Source organism: Ambystoma mexicanum, chromosome 5q (genome assembly GCF_040938575.1).
Source record: "Ambystoma mexicanum isolate Mex_15411 chromosome 5q, UKY_AmexF1_1, whole genome shotgun sequence".
In the NCBI taxonomy this organism is placed as follows: domain Eukaryota; kingdom Metazoa; phylum Chordata; class Amphibia; order Caudata; family Ambystomatidae; genus Ambystoma; species Ambystoma mexicanum.
In genome coordinates this window covers 133,319,552-133,341,755 of record NC_090933.1, presented here as the reverse complement: position 1 = coordinate 133,341,755, position 22,204 = coordinate 133,319,552, and the positions used below count along the sequence as shown (strand labels likewise).

At 48.1% G+C, this 22,204-nt stretch overlaps 1 protein-coding gene across 2 annotated transcripts in view; it reads left to right on the top strand.

The window, feature by feature from the left end:
* ATP9B (ATPase phospholipid transporting 9B (putative)) overlaps nucleotides 1-22,204 on the top strand; it is a 3,609,114-nt gene that overhangs the window by 2,469,144 nt on the left and 1,117,766 nt on the right. For both annotated transcript variants that reach the window (XM_069620656.1, XM_069620655.1), the window contains exon 15: nucleotides 2,019-2,267. In XM_069620656.1, coding sequence (XP_069476757.1) covers nucleotides 2,019-2,267 — 249 coding nt within the window. The remainder of the gene's footprint in view (nucleotides 1-2,018; nucleotides 2,268-22,204) is intronic.

Sequence of the window (22,204 nt, the reverse complement as noted above, 5' to 3'; positions counted from 1 at the left end):
GGGCATAATCTTTAATGGAATTTGTGTGAAATTAATTTATACAGGCATCAATAAACATAACATAATTCAAAAAGGAGTAAATCGGGTTAATTTATTTGCGGCTTTAATGGCACCGGTGTTCGCCGAATACAGATGCAGCGGTTGAGAGCTGGAAGGCGCTGCCAGATGAGCAGAAAAGTTAAACCCTTTATTAGACAACACTGTAATTTGATGGGCAGAGTGTTCATGGTTCAGTGGATCAGTACACCCAGTCAAACAAACAAGAGGCTTGGTTTCAAAAGGGGGCTGCTGTGAAGTTGCTCTGAAGTTAACAGAGAAGTGCTTGATGGCCCTGGTGGGATCAGGGGAGGTTGTCATTTCACATCCTGCCCTAGAAGGGTTCTCCCCACGTAGGAGGTTAATAATCAAAAATAATCTGCTTCACTGGAGGAGATAAGTTCTCTTAGAGACAGCTGAGCCTGACTGGAGCCCTGCACACGCACTATGGTGTTAAATTGATGGTTGTTTCAGGAGCAACATGATTTTTAAAATATGACTCAAGATTCGCCATTTTTTCCTCCTTTTGTGCAGCTATCATATTGTTAGCGTATTGAGGCTTGCCAAGTCCCCAGTGGGAAGTGAACAGGGGTAGGGGTTGCGGGGGATGCTTGTACAGCAGCCTAATCCAAATACATGGAATGGAAGGTTCTTTTAAATTCATTTTGCATCATTATAGCTTAACATTTTTGAAGACTTCCGAGTACATTGTTAGTTATTTGGAAAACCGCATTTCCTCTCCACAGACACAGATGGTGCTAGGAAACTCAAATAATACAATAGATGGTTCAAAGGTTTTTATTTTGAACTCTTTGCAGTTTTCGTTTTCAGCGGTTTGAGACTATAGAATAATCCAGCTAATGGGTTGTTTTCTCTAGTCCCTCATTTTCCCATAGGCACCCTCCAACCTCAGGTTTCCTTATCACTTCCGGTCTGCATGAATACTAGTGATCGGTCAACCCTAACATCGAAAGTGAAAGTAACCTCTCTGTCATCGGAGGACCTAAAGGCCAAGGCATTATCTGTCAGACGCCCTCCTGTGCTTTCTAACAGTACACTACGCTAGTGTTCCCCCCAGATTATGGTTTTAAGGATTGTCCCTGTATTCCCTCAGCTACTCCCCAATTCTCTTGCTCCCTCTCACTTTCACTCCTTTCCCAGATATGATACCTCTTTACTCTCTTCTCCTTCTCTTGTCTTCCGTCTCCTTCTCTCTCACGTCTTCCCCCTCCTACTCTCCCACCTTCTGCCCTTACTATCTACACCCTCCAGTCTCTCCATCTCTTCTTTTCTCTCTCTCTCCCCTCCCGCCTCTTAACTCCTCTGCCCTTCCAATCTCCTCGCACTTCCCCCTTCCTACTGTCTACCACCCCCTCTTTCACCTACCGCTCTCTCCTCCCTTCTACAACTCCTAGCCCCTCTCTACCATTCACCTCTCTTTCTCTGCACGACTCACATCTGTTGGGTGATTGAAAGTTGTATCTGTGTTCACACTCAAGGCACACTGTCGCTTCAGGGTCTGGGGCCATCTGAACTCCCTGACCGCACTCTGCGTAGGTATGGCTTTGGCACATACGCCCAGTAGGCATCCTACCACAGGCTGGAGGGGGTCTCTGTTCCTCCCCGCTCCTACCCCTGCAACACCACTCAGATAGAGTGGAAGCATCCCATTACAGGTGTTTGGATTAAAGAGGAAAAGGATTGAGAAATTGTAAAACCTTCATTCAATAACAAAGGAAGAAATGGAGGAGTAAATGGGGCCATGCTCAGTCCCCTTATCGATTGATATTTTGTCAAACTGTTATCACGCTTTAGGAGGATTTGACAACTTATTTTAGTATTGATAGCTTTTATCCTATCGTTGTTGTTTAACATGTCTTTTATCTGGTTAGATTTATCAAATTGATGTATGAATATGCTAGAGTCTATGGCAGAAGTCTTTGCAATGTCTCATTGGGCTTTGCCTTTTTCTTGTCTTTTAGACACAGTCCCAGTCCAGTGGCAATGGTACAAATTTGACACCTTCCAGAAAAGTTCAGCCTTCAGTGCCTAAAGTCCGAAAGACTGTTAACAGTCGCATCCATGAGGCGGTGAAAGCTCTGGCTTTGTGTCATAATGTGACCCCTGTGTATGAATCACGAGCTGGAGTGAATGGGGAGACTGAGTGTGCCGAGGTAGATCAAGACTTTTGTGATGAAAACCGCACTTACCAGGCTTCCAGTCCTGATGAGGTAAAGTCTTCATAGAAAGTGAATTTATTGCAAATAATTGGTACTCTATTGTATTAATAACAACTGTTTAGGTTTGAAGGGATTTGTGGTTTATTGGTCCCAGTTTACACACCAGTTCTTGTGCAATTCATTGGTTTTGTTACCCAATTCTGCAGTAAATAGTGTTGCAATTTGCACTCACTGGTACAGAAGTGACTTGTCAGCTTTTAGGCAACTGATTTAGTCAACCACATAACTGATATTGCCACTCAGTTTGTGGAGATGGCTACTTTACAGCAGGATTGCAGCACCGGAGCCAGGCTATGACTTGAACCATGGTTCATCTGTTAAACAATATTTTTCATGCGATTACTGTTCATTGCTATCAATCTGCACCCTTTGAAGGCACAACCTCCATCGTGAACTTTGCATCTATGTACATTTATAAATGTGTACTGTGGCGAATTGTGTCCCCTCCATCCCAAAGAAACTCCACTTACTTGGGCAACTAGCACTCACACTGTGCTGACAAAAAGACATGATAGGACGGAGGAAAGGGAAGGAAGTGGAACATGAGCTGGTTTGCTGGAGAGGGCACAGTGACACACACTGCAACTTGAGAGGAAAGACTGTAGCCTCTCCCATTGGGAGCATCTCCGCAAGCCCAAACTTTCAGCAAACAATGCATTCTATGTGGAAGATACGGGTTAAAAATGTTCAGTGGGGAACCTGGAAAGACCTATTCCTAAATTATTGAAGAAAAATCCCTAAAGGCTTGGACATGGCATAATAATAATAATAAATAAAAGTGGCAATTTAAACAAAGAAAGAATAAAGGTAAACCCCTAATAAGAGATTAATTGAACAAACTGAATTTTTTAAAAGGACCAATGAGAAAAGAGAACTACCTCGAGGACCACAGTGGAAACATACTGCTGGCCAATCATGCAGAGGTTTTTCCACAACCAATCAAATGCCAACCACGGGAAGCGCTCAGGCTATATAAGCAGAGCTGTTTCAGTTGAAGAGTGGCACAGTCAGGGAGAGAAGTCCTTGAGTTCCAGGTGGTCAAGGAGGAAGAGCAACTGCTGGTGAAGGGAACTGTGCCCCGAGAAGAGGAGGAGACTACCTGAGAGAGGAGACTGCCTGGGAGACCCATGCGGTGAAGCTGCTTGGAGGGAGGTCATGTAGGGCCCTGACTTTTCTCAGGGGGAAAGGGTGGGGGAGAGAGCTAGAGTATATACGAGAGGGATATAAATATTTCTGATGTTTGTTAATCTGCTTAGAATCACATGCTGTGCAGAGTCCGACATCCAGTGGTCACTGCGGAGTATTGCATTTTGTTTTTCGTAGTCGAAAAGGGGACGTCAACAAGGCGTGTCTGTAACACTATCCCTATAGTGACGTGCAGTGTACCCACAATCCCTCACGCGTCGAGGTCCCTCAAATTGTTTTTTTCCACCCAGTTATTGGTCGCCTTTATGCAGAGCTCTCCGAGAGACATTGCGAAATTATGTCCTCGACCCTTGGTCGTTTACTATTATTTATAACCATGCACATAGATCCCTCCCTCGACGCAGAAGCTGTTCTCCGCCGTGCAAGATCTTCGACGGAGGGACGAGCGGAGGAGATCCTTCGGCGCTGCCGAACACGTGGCCTGGCCTGGCCAGCCTAATACAGTAGGGAGAGTGGGGTTGTGTGGTCATTTCTTTGCTTCACTCTAAGAATGCCTTTCTCTTTCCCCTCCCTCTCTTTCGAGGTTGTAATCACATTTCATACCCTCAGCTATGGAGAGGACGCCCTTTAGGTTTTGCCCGCGCTGCAAGGGCAAATTTACCTGGAAGGTAAAGCACAAACGGTGTAACCGTTGCTTGCCCCTCGATCACAAAGAGGACGGCTGTGCGGCCTGTAAGTTACTTAAACCCAAAACCTTAAAAGACCGCAGGGTCAAAAGGTGGGCAGCCTATGCGATGTCTAGGTCTGACTCCTCGTCGACTGCCGCCGAATGTGACGAGGAAAGTGATTACACGTCCTCCGCAACGGAGGTTGTAGACCTCTCGAAGGAGCGTTCCCGCTCCTCGGCGTCCATCCCCGGCCCGACAAGCCTGGCTCACGCCCCGTTTATGGGGATGAACACCCCAGCGACCAGGACGAAAACAGGAAAACACATAAGCACATACCCCACAGCACGCATTCGTCAAAGACGAAGGCAGCCATAGCGTCAACGGAGGCGTCGGATCCACCGGCGCCTTCCGCCGACCGTAAGGGTCGCAAGCCCTCCCCGCCACCGCTTCCGCGACTGGCGACTGGGCTTTCTGTAAATAAGGGCGCTAATCCCAAATCCTCAGGCGACACGCCTCGCAAGAGTGCGTACGTCGCCAGTAAAGACTCTGCACTGCCTACAGCGACGGCGAGCGATCCCTCGACGGAGAAGCTGCTCTCCGAAAGCCTCACGCGTATAGCTTCGAAAGACGGCCAGAGCCGGACGGCGGGTAACACGTCGATAACCGCTATATGGTAACATTACAGGAGGTAATTCCCCTGCTATCTCAGGGGGACTACATGACAACACTAGACATGAAAGATGCATACTTTCATATTTTGATGTTGCCAGCGCACAGAAAATACCTCAGGTTCATGATAGACAAACACTACCAGTTCAGAGTGCTACCCTTCGGCATAGCGTCTGCACCGAGGGTATTCACGAAGGTACTGGCAGTGGCAGCGGCCCACCTGCATAGGTTGTCCATACCGGTATACCCTTACCTCGACGATTGGCTCATAACAGGGGAGTCCTACGAGACATGCCTCTCAAACACCCAGAAGACAGTAGACCTTTTATTCCAACTGGGCTTCTCCTTCAACGAGAAGAAGTCCAGCTTAGACCCCAGCCAAATCAAACAATTCCTAGGGGCTCTAATTCGAACAAAGGACGGCCTCGTCTTCCCCTCCAACGAGAGGGTCCAAAATATGCTGTTTCAGATCCCTCAATATGTGACCGGTCGAGAGGTGACGGTACGCAAAGCAATGCGCTTGCTAGGAATGATGGCGTCATGTATTTATTTGGTACCTCACGCGCGCCGGCTGGGGTTCCACTGTCAACCAGCGAGGCACCCCCAGACAAAGAAAGGAAAAAACTTTACGCCTTGGGCAAAAGAATGTCCGCCTCGGCAGCGTTTTCAATTAGGATTGCCAGTAATAATACATTGTTGGCAAGCTATGCCGATGCTCAATGGGGAAAGCTTAAGCAGGACATCGAAGAAGCCCCTGAACCTCTAAGAACACGCTTATTGGCTACAGTTACAGAAGGAGCTCTGGTCAACCAGAGCATCATTGAGAACACTCTTGATGCGGCAGAAACTGCTGGCCGTTCTTTGGTGCAGGGAATTCTGTTGAAGCGTCACGTCTGGCTTAGCAATTCCGGTTTCAAGGCAGAAACGCAGGCGTCACTCATTAATAAGCTAATAGAAGAGTCAAATCTCTTTGGAAGGGCAGTGTACGATGCACTGGAAAATGCGAAGAAAGAATTCGACACCATAAAGACCTTAGCCCAAATCTCAAAGCCTCCAAACAGGCGGGGATTTGGGAACAAGTGCTTTTTTCGTGGCCAACGCCAACAGCAGCAGCAGCAACAGCATTACACTGCGGGCTACTGGCCCTCTAATAAGGGTACCAGTAACCAGTATAACCAAAGAGGACAACGCCGTGGCAAGGGCAGAGGCTGAGGCTCCAGCCCCAGAGGCACCCCGGCAAGTAACGTCAAATGACCCGAAGGTTCGGGTCCCCTCCCATGCGTCTCCGGTTGGGGGCCGGATAACATTGTTCCTTTCAGCATGGGAGGGAATAACATCAGACCAGTGGGTATTGTCAACTGTAGCCCATGGGTACTGTATAGAGTTCAATCGGTCCCCCACATACAGACCTTCAAGGGGACGACGCCTTTCACCAGAACACCTCGTCATCCTCCTGCAAGAAGTAGAACAGCTGCTACAGAAAGGAGCAATAGAGGTTGTGCCCCTATCTCAGGTAATGGAAGGTATTTATTCAGTGTACTTCCTTGTACCCAAAAAGGACCTAACCATGCGCCCTGTACTAGATCTGCGCCCAGCGAACAAATTTGTAAAACCACAAAAATTTCATATGGTATCATTACAGGAGGTAATTCCCCTGCTATCTCAGGGGGACTACATGACAACACTAGACATGAAAGATGCATACTTTCATATTTTGATGTTGCCAGCGCACAGAAAATACCTCACGTTCGTGATAGAGGACAAACACTACCAGTTCAGAGTGCTACCCTTCGGCATAGCGTCTGCACCAAGGGTATTCACGAAGGTACTGGCAGTGGCAGCGGCCCACCTGCGCAGGTTGTCCATACCAGTATACCCTTACCTCGACGATTGCCTCATAACAGGGGAGTCCTACGAGACATGCCTCTCAAACACCCAGAAGACAGTAGACCTTTTATTCCAACTGGGCTTGTCCATCAACGAGAAGAAGTCCAGCTTAAACCCCATCCAAATCAAACAATTCCTAGGGGCTCTAATTCGAACAAAGGACGGCCTCGTCTTCCCCTCCAACGAGAAGGTCCAAAATATGCTGTTTCAGATCCCTCAATATGTGGCCGGTCGAGAGGTGACGGTACGCAAAGCAATGCGCTTGCTAGGAATGATGGCGTCATGTATTTATTTTGTACCTCACGCGCGCCTGCGAATGCGGCCAATGCAAGAATGGCTCAACAGCCAGTGGTATCAGGCCAGCGGACAATGGGACGATCTAGTGGTGGTCTCGCAGGCCTTGGTTTTCTCGCTACGGTGGTGGACGAAGGAAAACCTGGTAATAGGGAAACCATTCGCCACCCCCGCAGTGGAAGCCACTCTAACCACAGACGCATCCCTCACAGGATGGGGGGGCTCACCTATCCCATCAGACTGCTCACAGAGTCTGGACTCCGAGCGTAGCGTCCAAGCACATAAACTTATTAGAGCTACTTGCGGTGTTCAAGGCACTAAAAGCCTTCCAGACACACCTACAAGGGAAGACAGTGATGGTCCTCACGGACAGCACCACAGCCATGTACTACCTCAACAAGCAAGGGGGCACTCACTCTCCAGGACTGTCCAAGCTGTCCCAGAACATCTGGAAGTGGGCTCTCAGACACAACATGTTCCTATTGTCACAACATGTACCAGGGGAACTCAATCTGCTAGCAGACAAACTCAGCAGAGACTTCCCTCTGCCCTCAGAGTACTAATGGTGGTTACACGAAGATATCGTCTTCGACGTCTTCACACAATGGGGCTTCCCAGAAATAGACCTGTTCGCAACTCTGAAGAACTCACAATGCCTAGATTATGCCTCCAGATACCCACCGAACCGCTCCAAGGGGAACGGTCTCTGGATACCATGGTCAGGGAAATTTGTTTACGCTTTTCCACCAACTCCTCTGCTGAACAAGATAGTGCGCAAGATGCACCAGGAACCAGTCACCATGATACTGATAGCACCGATGTGGGCCAGCCAACCATGGTTTGCTCACCTGATGGAGATGTCCCTGTCCCCACCAGTGAAACTGCCCTGCCCGTACAACTTGCTTTCACAGGACAAGGGCAAGACACTACACCCATGCCCACAGAACATGAACTTAGCAGCCTGGCTCCTGAGGTCATAGAATTTGGCCATTTACAACTCCCTCAGAGATGCATGGACATTCTCAAAGAAGATAGAAAACCCAACACTCGCCACTGCTACTCTAGCAAGTGGAAGAGATTTGTCATCTGGTGTTAGAGGTAAGAGCATCAACCCAGTCCACTGCTCTCCCACACAAATCGTCCTGTACCTGACCCATTTACTGGACTCCGGTCTAGTGTTCAATTCTATTAAAGTCCATCTAGCGGCACTTTCTGCATACACCACCTCTCAACTTAAGGTGTCATGGTGGAAAGTCCCAGTTATCAAAGCCTTCATGGAGTGGGTAAAGAGAATACACCCTCCGTTAGCAAACCCAGCTCCCGGCTGGGACCTTAATGTGGTACTTTCCAGGCTCATGGGCTGACCCTTTCAACCCATGCACAAGGCAACTCTTAAGGACCTCACCCTTAAGACTGCTTTCCTAATAGCTATCAACTCCATTATGAGAGTAAGAGAACTACAGGCTCTTTCTATTCTAGACCCCTTCGTAACAGTTCACAAAGATAAGGTGGTTCTACGCACACACCCAAGGTTTGCACCGAAAATCATATCGAATTCCATGTCAACCAGTCAATAGAACTACCAACATTCTTTCAAAACCCTTCCAATTTGGGAGAAAAAAGCCTGCATGCGCTCGATGTGCGCAGAGCTGTCATGTTTTATATGGAAAGAACTAGGCCACTGAGAAAGACTAAATCAGTTCTTTGTCTCGGTGGCAGCAGGAAGAGAAGGAGATGCAGTCTCAAAGTCCACTATTTCTAGATGAATTGTTCAATGCATCACTCTCTGTTACACTCTTGCTAAGAGAGAACTACCCTTCAAGCCAAGAGCACACTCTACTCGAGGCACTGGGGCATCCATAGCATTCATTGCAAACGTTCCCCTTGAGTCCATTTGCAAAGCGTCAACCTGGAGTTCTGTACACACCTTTACAAAACACTACTGTCTAGATGCTCACTCTAAATCTGATTCCCAGGTGGGACAAGCAGTATTAAGACATCTTTTCTCTACTGTTCCTTCTCACAACCCACCTCCAACTCCGGGTACTGCTCGCTAGTCTATGCACAGCATGTGATTCTAAGCAGATTTACAATCTTCAGAAGACAATGCATTACTTACCGTAAAAGCATTTCTGATGGTTGTATCTGCTTAGATTCACATGCGCCCACCCTTCCTCCCCGCTCGGATGGAAGGAACATAGACATCTTTCTACATCTCTCTATCTTTTCTGTACTCACTCACGTATAGAAGGCTCCCTCAGGGCAGAAAAAATACAAACAGAGGGACCTCGACGCGTGAGGGATTGTGGGTACACTGCACGTCACTATAGGGATAGTGTTACAGACACACCTTGTCGACATCCCCTTTTCGACTACGAAAAACAAAATGCAATACTCTGCAGTGACCACTGGATGTCGGACTATGCACAGCATGTGAATCTAAGCAGATACAACCATCAGAAATGCTTTTACAGTAAGTAATGCATTGTCATATATATATAATCTTGGGACCCTGGCAAAATTAGTAGAAGCCGAAGGGGTGAGTTCAGTTTGAATATCTCATAAGCAGCTCACCCCATCCTCCTTAAAACCCACAGAAGAGGGTCGCAATCCCAGACTGCGTTGGGAGAGAGAAGTCAGAATCCCAGAGTGGGGTAAAAGGGAGAGAAGACCCTCAAGAAAGAAGAGGTACATCGATGCTCCTCAAGAAAGACGGGGTAACACAGAAACTTCCCAAGACCCAAGAAAAAGGGGTACACTGAAGTGCCCCTCAAAGAAGAGGGGTTACCCAGAATCTCCCCAAGAAAGAAGGGGAACACCAAAGCACCCCAAGTAAGAGGCATTATCCCAAAGCCCCCAAGAAAGAGGGGCCACACCAAAGCACCCCAAGAACGACAGAGTAATCCTGAACACCTCTGAAGACAGACAGAGAACCCTATTGCTGCCAAGCTAAAGACCAGTATGGTGGAACATTTGCTGGGTCAACATCTTGAAGGGCCAATATGTGAAAGAATTATTTTGTGGATTACAAACAGAACAGAAGAGATATTGTCAAGGATCAAGTCACCATTTACTTTGTTTGAAGTAGGAAAAGTGGATTTTTCAGGTTAGGTTTTGGACCAGGGACTTAATTATTTTGGACATCCAGATAAAGAAATGTTTTGAACTTTGGGCCTCATTACAAGTTTGGCAGTATTACCGCTGGATTACAAGTGGTGGTATGGCTGTGTTTAGTCCCCACGTTTGGAGTTCATAGGGATTCCAGCAGTAATTCCACCAGCAGTAATGCTGATTTTTGGCAGTAAGGCGACGGAATCACCAATAGCATTTTGCTGGAGGTTTTTCCTCCGCCTCACCACCAAAGTTATAGTATGGCTGTGCGGTAATGCAGTGGTAACAGAGTTACCGCCATTTTTTTCATGCACCGCCGTACTTGTAATGATGACCTTTGTGCTACTAGTTTACGGAATGGACTTTTGAAGTTAAGAACAGTTTATTATTTTAGTTTGTTTCTTTTGTTTGTGGGCCAGGAGGTCGAGCTAACGGTTAACTAATAAATATCCTTAACCTGCCAACATGTTGCTGCATCCGACTCCTAAGTCGTAATCATAAAGGTACAGGTTTGTTTATACTTCCAGTTCAGTTAGAAGGCTATTTCAAGGGTCATCTGTCACTCAGCCAAGCAAATGCGCAGCGGTTTAAGGACAACTCTTTGTTATCCAACTCATGAATCTGTATTATTACAGCACACTTTGGGGAACTAAAGGGTTTTCTTGTCTCTTTAAAGTTGTATCTGCTCAATATTATTGTGAATTGTATCCAGGGAGACAGTTGTGCACATGGTTTTGAATGCCCCAGTTTTTCTTCAATGACCCATTTGAATTTGGATACCCGAGTAGCTTTTCTTGTATATTCCTTGGGAGAACATCTAATGAAACACCTATATAGGTAAATGGAGCTCATTCAGTATTGCTAGCCTCTCTTCAAAGGCAGCTACTGAGCAACGTCTTGTATGCAAGATTTAGGATTGTGAGCATTGAAGAGGGTACAGTGGCCTGGTGCTCATGGAGTAAGGAGGCAGAAGCGCTGAGCGCCGGCAGAGATCCTGGAGATTGATCCTGCGACAGTGGCCAAACGGCACCATCAATGACAGAAAGGACATTTACGGAAAGATAAAGCGATTCCCTGTGACACCGCAACAAGCCTGAACAAAAATGGACCAAGATAAGTTAAAATTGTCATCCTGAACAGATCCCCCCCGGGGCTCCAAAAAATGGCAGACGTGACCTGGAGCCTGTGAAAGTACGCAAGGAGGGGGGGGGAGCGCTGCTGCAGACTGCTGAGTGAGAAACCACTCGAGGGAGATCTGGATTGGCCCACAGACCATAAACAGACTATTCTAATATACCGGAGTGGCATACGAAGACAGATAGAGGGCACAGTGTCGCACCTAAACTGTCGCTGCACTGGGAGAGGAAGTGGTCTGCCAGGGGCACCTAGAGATTGAGAAGTGTAACAACACGCAGCGGCTCAGGAGACAACGGGAGCCACAATAAAGCAGTGCGGTGCTGAAACAAGGCCGAGACACACATGACCCACGGCTTGATCAGGGTGCAGAGTGGTGTCAACAAGACAGCGCACCAACGACTGAGCCGGGACAAAACAAGTAAACCAGGACTCATCTGCAACGGATGACTGAAGCCACAACAAGGACAGATCAAAGCAGAGCCACGACATGCGACAAGGTGCACTGGTCGACAACACCACCAGTATAAAGGTGAGCCACAAGCTCACAGAGAGTTACTAACCGTTATTAGCTGGGACATCTGCTGTCCAACCCGCATCACAATCACTAACTTAGCCATGGCGGGAGTCGGGGTACTCCCACTAAGCGGGCCGACAAGAAAGCGCAATTAAGGCGGGCCTGGAGTATCAGTTAACATACACAAAGCGGATCTAACCGCACTGTACCCTGCCTGGTCCTTAGGAGTCCCACAAAGCCGGTGAACCAAACATTATTGGAATAGAGAACTTGTGCAGACGCGGGCGAACACTGGGGAGAGAAACTCATATTATAATGCTACAACCCCTGAAGGTGGTACCCTGCGGAACGGGGAGGCACGTGGACTAACCCGGGGAAGACCCAGACCTCTGTACAGAACTGAAGAGGGATTGAATAGTTCCTAACACAAGGGTAGAGCCTGGGCTTCTGGTGGAGGCGGGTGTCACGCTTACCGGGAGACCGGGGTTCGCTACTCACGCTCTTCCTTCCTGGCGCCTCTATTCGCGCTTTCGCGCTTGGGGAGGCGCCAGAGGGAGAGCTCCGGGGACCTGGGCTGCAGCTCCTCTGCGCATGCGCGGGAGACCACGGTCACGGTCCCGCGCATGCGCCGTGGAGCGGTTGCCCAGGATTGGAGCAGCTTGCTGCTCAAGCCTCGCTCTGGGTCCGCCGGCGCCCGGCTACAATCAGGCTTGCGTTCCAGGCCTCGCGGGCGCCGGCGGCCCATAAAGGGAGAGAGAGGATCGAGAGCAGATCGCATCACAACGCGTTCTATTCCGGATCGTGTACTCGCTCTCCCTTGTTTGTCCAGCGTTTGCCTTGCCCTTTACTTCTGCCTAGGGATTTCCTTCTCCTCCTTTCCTGCTGCCTTCAGGGTTTTTCCCCTTGGGTTAGTTGTGGTCCTCAGCCAGTATTTCTCCTTCCCTAACTGGTCCCTGTTTGATTTCCCTTCTCTTTCCTGGTTCCTCTCCCTTAGCCTGCCCAGTGCTTCCTGCCTGCCTTTGTCTCTCCTCTCCTCCCTGGCCAAGCCTGTACCTAGTGGTATACTGCCAGTGTCTTTCTTGGTGCTTGCTCCTTTTCCTTTGGACTCTCATTACCACAGCATCCAGTGCCAGCTTTGGGAGTACGGCTCCCACTCTTTTGGACTCTCATTACCACAGCTTCCAGTGCCAGCTTCGGGAGTATGGCTCCCTCTCTTTTGGACTCTCAATCACCACAGCATCCAGTGCCAGCTTCGGGAGTAAGGCTCCCTCTCCTTTGGACTCTCAACCTCTACAACATCCAGTGCCAGCTTCTGGAGTACGGCTCTCTCTTCTTTGGACTCTCAATCACCATAGCATCCAGTGCCATTCTTCAGGAGTTCGCCCCTGACTTCTTTGACCTCTGGAGCCTCGCCACCTCAAGGATTCGCTCCTTCAACTTCTCCTGTCTGTGCTCGCACAGTCCCGACGTCACTGAAACCAGGAGAGAGCAGCTTGTGGCGTTGGGAATCGGTCCATCTTCTTCCCAGTACCCATTAAGGGTGGAGGAGAGGCTGATTGCTAGTGTCACCAATTCTTCTCGTCAGGCTGGCTGCCCCATCGAGATCAACCAGGTATTCAGGTACGCAACTCTCCCGTGATTCTCACCTTAACAGCGGGTTGTGCAATTGAGAACAAACAAGCTGTGAGTTTAGGGATACAAACTATGAGAGCTCCATAAGTGCAAAAGTCTACAACTCGGATCAGAGAACCAGAACTGAAGTAGCTTGCTAACATAGACTGAGAGGAGCCGGGACACGCAGTGGTGGGTGAAAACTAGCAACCCTATTCCTACTCAAACGAGACCCTAACACTAAAGCAAGCAAGATAATCACTTTGAGGGCGATTAAGTGGCCCTGAACCAAATTGGACCTGCCACGAGCAACAGGGGCTCCGACAGAAATACTGCTGGAACACAACTTGCCAAGCTGGGAGTGGACTGTGAGAGACAACCCACGCCCAACCCATCTACAGGACCACCGCATGCACAGTGCTCAAACTCAATATGTCGACATCCAGAAACAAAGGGAAGACAACAATAATGGACTCATTTAAGTCAACTAAAACCCACACTTGACTGCCAGATGAGACAACTGGAATGGCAACCCAGAAACCCACAGTGGGCGACAACAAGGATGGGCAAGTGCTTGAAGCCATAGCCGCATTGAGCTCTTTTACTGACACTAAAATTGACGAAGTCAAATCCGATATGCAATTAATGTACCAAGACGCCTGCAACCTAACAGAAACGGTCACTAATGCCGAGACATCACTTCAAGAAACAACAGAGAACACGGCGGACCTGAAAACCAGAGTGGCTGAGCTAGAAAAGAAAGTGGCTATGCTAGAAGCGAGAGCTGAAGATGCAGAAGGGCGGGCTAGATGTAGCAATATCAGTATACTTGGGATATCAGAAGGAATAGATGGACCAAACCCGACTGGATACGTGGAAGCCCTGCGACAGCAAGAAATTGGGGCGTGCCGGCTGTCACAGGGCTTTGCTGTGGAAAGAGCTCACCGATCTCTACAAAAGAGACCACCGCCAGGCTCGTACCTCCGCCCGGTGATTGCAAAGATCCTTAACTTCCAGCATATGGAGTTCTTCTTTAAACTCTCAAGAGAGGGTGGTGTGATGGAGCGTGACAACTCCAAGATAACCATCTACCCTGACTACACACCAGCTGTACAAAAGGCAAGGAACTCCTTTGTCTTTGTCCCGATCAATTGAACCTGTAATACATGCTACTGTACCCGTCCAGACTGAAGGTAATATACATGGGTCTAGCAGTGTTCCTGGAAATAGCAGCTGCTGCCACCATGTGGATGGAGCATAACAACCTGGCGGATGGGGCAGAAGCGGTTGCATGAAAGACCCTGGCGCTGAAAACAAAGCAGACACGGGAAGACAGTACAATTTTCTTTTGCCACCAATGGAGGAACAGTTCATTGATGCCTCATGACCACTGAAACAATAAGATACAACGGAACGGCTGAGAGACCCGCTCGGCCTCCCCAACTGAGCACATAGACCTAACCCACGGACCGATCAGTGCGGGCCTGTTGCCAGCACGAAGTTACTCACGCTTGAAACCCAAGATGGGCTCAGATAGCACGAGGGCGCTTGAGCGCTGCACGAGAAACGCAGCTGCTGGGTGCAACTGTTTAGTTTTTGTTATTTGTTATAACTGTTACACTGTCTTCATGATACAAAAATGTGGACTGGTAGGACCTACAAACCTCAGCGATAAAGGAGCTAAGAAAGGGTGCAGCCTGGAGGGAGGGAAACCAAACAGTGAAAGCCAAACACATGGGGGAGGGGATGGGAGATGGACTAGCGGGGTGTTCGCGTATGGTCATGTCGGTACAATTTAGGATATTGACATGGAATGTGCGGGGGATGGGCACATACTTGAGGAGAAATCGGATCAAATCCTTTTTACTAAGAAAGAAAATATTGATAGCCATGCTCCAGGAAACTCACCTTACAGCGGAAGCCACGTCCAAACTAAAAGAATGCTGGAGGGGACAAGGGCATGGTGCGCACTATTCTAAATATGCAAGAGGGGTGTTTACATGGGTGAACCCGGAGGTGCCTTTCCAACTACTAGGTACAGAAGCTGACAAAGAGGGTAGATATTTGATAATGTGGGGAATCGTTGAGCAAATCAAGGTTTGTATAGTGAACTCTCCAAAAATGTCATACCTGCACATCTCAAACTGCTATGCGCCAAAATAACACACTACAGGGATAGTTTATTCATATTGGGGGGGGGGGGGATTTTAATTGTGTATAGGATGTGACCCTAGACAGATCTGAGCCACCACAACACCAAAGAAACACAGCTGACCAGGCATTAAATGCGATGATAGACTACTTAGATCTAGGGGACGTCTGGCGAGAGGTACACCCCACAGACAGGTGCTACTCATACTACTCATCTCCTCACAGTCTATACACGAGGATAGATTACTTCTTTATAGATGGAGACCAACTATCGCAAGTACAATCAGCGCAATACCTGGGCAGGTCAGCTTCAGACCACTCACCCTTACTTATGACCTGGAAAATTAAAGACCCCAAACCCCCTATACCGATGTGGCGAAAGCCCACTGAAGCCCTCACGGATCAAGTTTTCAGAGGACAAGCTTGAGCAATTCATACGTATTAACAAGGGCAGCGCTGATCGATGGAGCACACTATGGGAAACAATGAAGGTGGTAACAAGGGGGGAAATAATAGCGGGTGCAGGCGGTATCCGAAAACTTTTAGAAATTCAATTAGAGGCCCAGGAAGAGGAAATAAAACAATTGGAAACCAACACCCAGGGTACCAGAGAAGACGAGATAAAACTGATAGAGGCCAGAAACAGATGCCAAGAAGCCTGGCGGAGACTAAGTTTGATTATGCAACACACACTACCAGAGCACACAAGGAGGCAGACAAACCGAGCAGGCTATTAGTTATGCATGGTTATGCAAGCGAGAAAACCAGAGACACCTACCAACCGAGCTTAAAGATGAAAATGGGGTGGCACACAAAACACAACAATCGATTAATGACACTTATGCAGCTTTTTACTCTAACCTATACGCTCCCAGCACTCCGGTACCAGAGGCGGATATACAAGATACACTAGAGGAGATAGGACTCCCCAAACTAAATAAGGCACAACGGGAAGCACTAGATGAGGCAATCACCACCGAAGATGTGACGGAGGCTATCAGATCCCTAGCCACATGTAAGACCCCGGGAAGTAACGGCCTGCCACCAGAGTTTTATAAAGCCTACGAGCCGACCCTGACCCCATTGCTGCATGAAGTGTTCATGGAAACATATGAGACGAGGGCTCTGCCGGAAACCATGAGAGAAACACTGATAGTCCCGATACTTAAGCCAAATAAACCCGCAGAGGAATGCGACTCGTACCGCCCATTGGCGATGCTAAATTACGACGGTAAGATATTGACCACCATTCTGGCCAAGCGACTGGCCAGAGTGGTGGGGTGTCTTATACATGAGGATCAAAATGGTTTCGTCCCGGGGCATAACACAACAGCCAATTTACGCCGTCTTCAACATGTCATGGAACAAACCCTAAACAGCGAGCAACACATGGCAATATTGTCTTTGGATGCCATTAAGGCATTCAACTCTATATACTGGGAATGGCTAATAGAGGTACTGTGGGAATTCGGGATGGAGAGGGTTTCGTGAGATGTATTAAAGTGCTATACAATGACCCGATAGCTAGAGTGAAGACTGGGAGAATGGTGACGAAGGCCTGGGCAATACAGAGGGGCATGCAGTACATCCTGGGGCTGGAACCAATAGGTAAATACTACAGGAAACAGCTCTTTGATGCAGGGATATGGGTCGCAGGAAGCTACAATATAATATCGCTTTACGCTGATGATGTGCCATTATACCTGAGAGACCCGCACACTAATGCCCCAATAGCACTAGAGATATTGGATAATTATGCATGCTTTTCTGGGATACGGTTCAGTAAGCAAAAGTCTTGTGCATTCCGGTTGGCTGGGCTAAGGGAGGTGAATGTAGCTGATTTGCCAGAGTTGGGAATCAGGTGGGAAACAGAAGTATTCAGGTATTTGGGGGTCAATATCAAACATACCCCTGAGCTCACTCATGAGAGCAACACGGCGGCTCTATGAAGTTCTGGTCCAAACTACCCCTATCAATGATGGGCAGGGCAGCGATCACTGAGATGATCATTCTCCCGAGATTCCTGAACTATTTCTGAAATGTATGCTATTATATATGGTTAGCTTTCTTCAGAAAACTAGATGTACTGCTGAGGGAATTCTTATGGGGAGCAACTCGCCACAAACTGTCCCTGGCCATAATGACACTGCCACATAAGGAAGGGGGGAATACAATTGCCAGATTTAGAGAAATATTACCTGGCGGCACAGCTCATTCATGTAACCAGATGGCTGTCAGATGAGACCACTTCAGAGACTGGCCTATTGCAAAGATTAATCGCCCCTGCACACCTCAAAGAAATCCTGTGGAAGTCACTCACCGACTCAGTGAACACCCCCATGATTGTAATCCTTGGTAGACAGGTGTGGAAAAAGGCCAGATTGTTACTTCGCCTGAACCATCCCTATTCACCCGACATCCCGATGCTGGTGGATGTATGCAAGGTGCCTGCTGACCTGCCCATATTGAGGAGCTGGGAAAGGGTGAGATTGTACACCTGGCAAGATATGTTTGATGAGGGAGCCTTTAGAGATTTTGATTCACTACAAGCACAAGAGGGGCTGGCAAGGGGACAATTCCTATGGTATCAACGGATCAAGCACACAGCCAAAGGAAAATGGGATAAATGGCCGGAAAAGCCAACACTGAACCCCTTGTTGAATGAGATGTATAACTTGAGTGATGGTTGAAGGCCTGTGTCTAGATTGTACAACCAACTAGCGGACAGGCCCAATCCCCAAAGTGCCACGCTAAAGGAAAAATGGGAGAAAGACCTAGAAGCCACTATCACTGAGAAAGAATTGGAGAGGGTACTGATATATTCGAAAGAAGTATCGAGGAACGCCAGATTTAGGCTAATCCAGCTGAATGTCCTATATAGGACCTACATGCCCCTCTTAGAGTGGCCAGCTTTAACAGGCAAGCTCGACCAGCATGCCCCTGGTGCAGTAACAAGGAAGCTGGCCTGATGCACATGTTTTGGAAATGCAGTAAAATACAGAGCTTCTGGGCTAAAATAGAATGAACACGCAGGAAAGCAGGTGTGACAGACAAGATACGATTGGTCGCCAAAAAAAAGAGTGCCTGCTGGGCACATACCCCAGACTGAGTAAACATAAACACATTGGACATGGTGTGCATACTAGCAAAAAGAGCAGTAGCAATGCCATGGAAAACACCTGGGGGTCCACAATATGGCAGATGGAGCAATGAACTTGAGCGCTGGGCTGCAGCCGAGACTGCAGCTTGGAGCGCAGAAATTACCAGATCTGACAGCGATAGAAGCATCACGTATGAGGCATGGAAAGCACTAATAAGAGACATGTTTCTTCCAGCAGACAAGCCCCCCCTGAAACTATCATGCATGGGTGACCTAACGCAAGGAGGAAGCTGAAATTCCTCTCAGTAAGGGCACTCCCATTAAAAGCACTTTAATCATGGAACCACATCACCACATGCATATAGACTGCAAGGATCATATTCTAACATGGAGACAGACACTGTTTGTTGTTGTTCACTGGTTAATTGTTGATAATCACCTAAATTGCAAATACTGTACTACGATACAATTGCTGCATTTTGCAAATTAATATTGTTCGTGTGTACACAAATGCAAATAATACTTATTAAAAAAATGAAGAGGGTGCAATTATAATCACCTTTGAATGGATTGCGTCTTCCCACGTATTCTTCATCTTCGTTATTCAATATCCAGCTTCAGCTACTTCGGAAACGTTTTTCTACAGAGGGCGCTGTGCATTGATGCAGTCGACTCGATGTCCTTCAACGGCCTCCGTCACCAGGATGATGTCATCAAAGGCATATGTAGCATGCACAGCGCCCGTTGGCTTCAGTTCTGTTTTTCCGAGTAAGTTTACGCTTCGAAAAGCTACAGCACGCTTCTTTCGTTCCATTTGCGAAAATCTCTTCTTCTTCCTCGACAACTACTACCACGAAGACCGTGTTCAAGAAGTGTGTGACTGCGACTCCAAAATGTCGATATCCGACCCACATCGAGAATGTTTTTGGTGTCTCAGTGTGGAGCACAAGACCTCAGCCGGCTCCAAATTCCAGTCAATGACCTGAAAGGCTCTGAAGGAGCAAAAGGGGAAACTGGCAGTAGGTAAAAAAAAAAAAAAGAAATCCCTGACTAACCTGTCAAAAAAACATTTGAACGAGCCGGGAGGCAACTCTCCTCAAAGGAAGAAGGATCCAAGTCGATGAAATAGAAAAAGAGGCACCACAGGTCGCCTTCTTTGACTTCGTCATCAGACACCTCCCCTGAGAGGGTATCTTGTACCACTAAGGCCTCCACACATGCTGAATGGAAACCAATTTAGATCGGAAATGATAACAATATTTGAAAGACAAAAACCAATGCTCCTACCGTGCCTTCTAAAGCCGATAAGGAAAGGGCTTGAGCCAAATCCTGCACGCCCTTGAGCCGGGACAAAGGCCAGACCCTCATCGAAAGCAATCGAGGCCTCCACGCAATGGCAAATCATCAAAGGATCCAAAGAGCTGTAATTCGGAACAAAAGTTGCGATCGAGGTCGTCAACACCATCGACGACAACTGCACCCTCGACACTGGTGCCGCCAGCAGCGACATCTACACCAGTGGCACCTTCTACACATCGAAGCCAAAAAAGATCTCAGTGAAGATTTTGGCGGCGACTCGAGCGTCGAGTTCACAATTTCATAAGCCTTCCATGCCTTTTCCACACAAGACATATATTCCTTTTGCAAGGAAGGATTACTTCAAATCTCTCACTTCAATTTAGGAGGAAAATGAGCCATCAGATAATGATGCGCCATTTGGCCTTCAATATTGTACACCGAATGTTATTTCAGAGGCATCTAGATTAAAAGATCTTTGTCAATTTGCAAATGGCCAGTTGGGTAGACACCTCACCAGAGCTAGAATTTGGTAGACCTGAAGCTGGTGAACATGCAGATGCACCATATAGACAATTAATGTATAAAGTTGTAGACTACTTGGGGGGGGGGGGGCAGGATGATCTAACGAACATCCTTGATAAGTGTCCGCAAATGGATCGCATTTTACCATTTCACATCGCTCTACAAAAAAGGGTGGCAGACAATTGGGAAACACCAGAGTCTAATCCAGCAGTAAACATAAACCTGACAAAAAATGCTCTCCATCTAGTAGTGACCCCAACTACTTATCAAAACACCCCACTCCAGAGAGTCTGGTGTTACTGGCAGCTACCGCAACTTCAAAGCAGAGGGCTTATCCAACTATCCCTACAGATATGGATGACAAGAGAGTAGATGCATGGGCAAGGAAAGTATTTTCTGCAGGGAGCATGGCTCTTAAATCAGCCAACTCTACATGTGCCGTAGCAAAATTCTCATTCACTCTATGGGACTGTATTTCCATGGTGGCAGAGCACATTGCCGAGCGGGAGGAAAGAGATGGGTTCTTGGCTATTGTTAGAGACGGCAAATAAGCCATGTGCAAGTCTCTTCAGTCGGGTCTGGATTCTGCTGATAGCATCAGCAGAGCCATGGCAACAAGCACACTAATACGCAGATTTGAGTGGTTGAGGAAGTCGGGATTTGCACCGGATGTGCAGTCCAGACTCCTGAACCTGCCTTTTATGTCGGGTCTCACCTTTTTGGCAACAAGGCTGACGATAGCCTTGAGAAGTTGCAGACCTCAAAGGCGGCAGGCAAATCCTTGGGTGCCGCTATTAGGCAGCCTCAGCCCTTTCGCCCCAGTGGACAGTCTTGGTGGGGTAGATATTTTCGCTACTACTTCTCAGTTGGAAGAGTGGGGGGATGGCTGGTCAAAGAGACCAAACAAGATTCCCTGGTGGTAGACAAGGGAGAGGTGCAAAGCCCGGTCAAGCAGGGGCATCCTTACCAACAGCCACTGCATCAGCCGCCTCAAAACCTCTTTGAGGTCCTGAGTCACGAAACACTGGGGGGGGGGCAGGCTGTCTCAGCATCTGAAAGAATGGTGTGACATTACTTTGGATGCTTGGGCATTGGAAACCATAGCCCAAGGATACTACCTCCTCTTCGTTCAGAGACCTCAGAACCATCCCCCGGGGAGCCACTCTTTGAGGGTTCCAGATCCGCTCCTTGTGCTGGAAATTTTGACCCTGCTAGAGAAAAGTGATATAGAACCACTGTCTGTAGCGGAGAGGAAGAAGGGATGGTACTCTACACATTTCCGAATACCCAAGAAGGACGGAGGACTGAGACCCATTTTGGACTTGGGACTTGAACAAGTTCCTCAGGAAGGACAAATTCAAGATGGTCATACTTTCTCAGATCCTTCACGCCCTCCAACTCCTGGATTGGATGGTGTCATTGGACCTTCTGGGTGCTTATTTTCATATGCCAGTCCATCTCAAGCAAACAGATACCTGAGGTTCGCCGCTGGCGGTTCTCATCAGTTTCGAGTTCTGCCTTTTGGGCTGGCCTTCTCCCAGGGTTTTCACCAAGCTGATGGCGGTGGTGGCAGTGAGCTACAGGAGAGGGGGGGGATTCACGTCTACCCCTACCTGGACGATTGGCTGATTAGGGCACATTCTCCCAAACAAGTTCTGGATCATCTCAACGTCACCTTCCACTCTCTTCACAGAGACTGGGCTTCCCCCTCAATTACAAGAAGTCCCATATGACACCTTGTCAAAAGCTTCAATTCATCCAGGCTGTACTGGATACATCATTGGGAAAGAGCTCACCACCCAAGGTGAGGGCTCAAGAC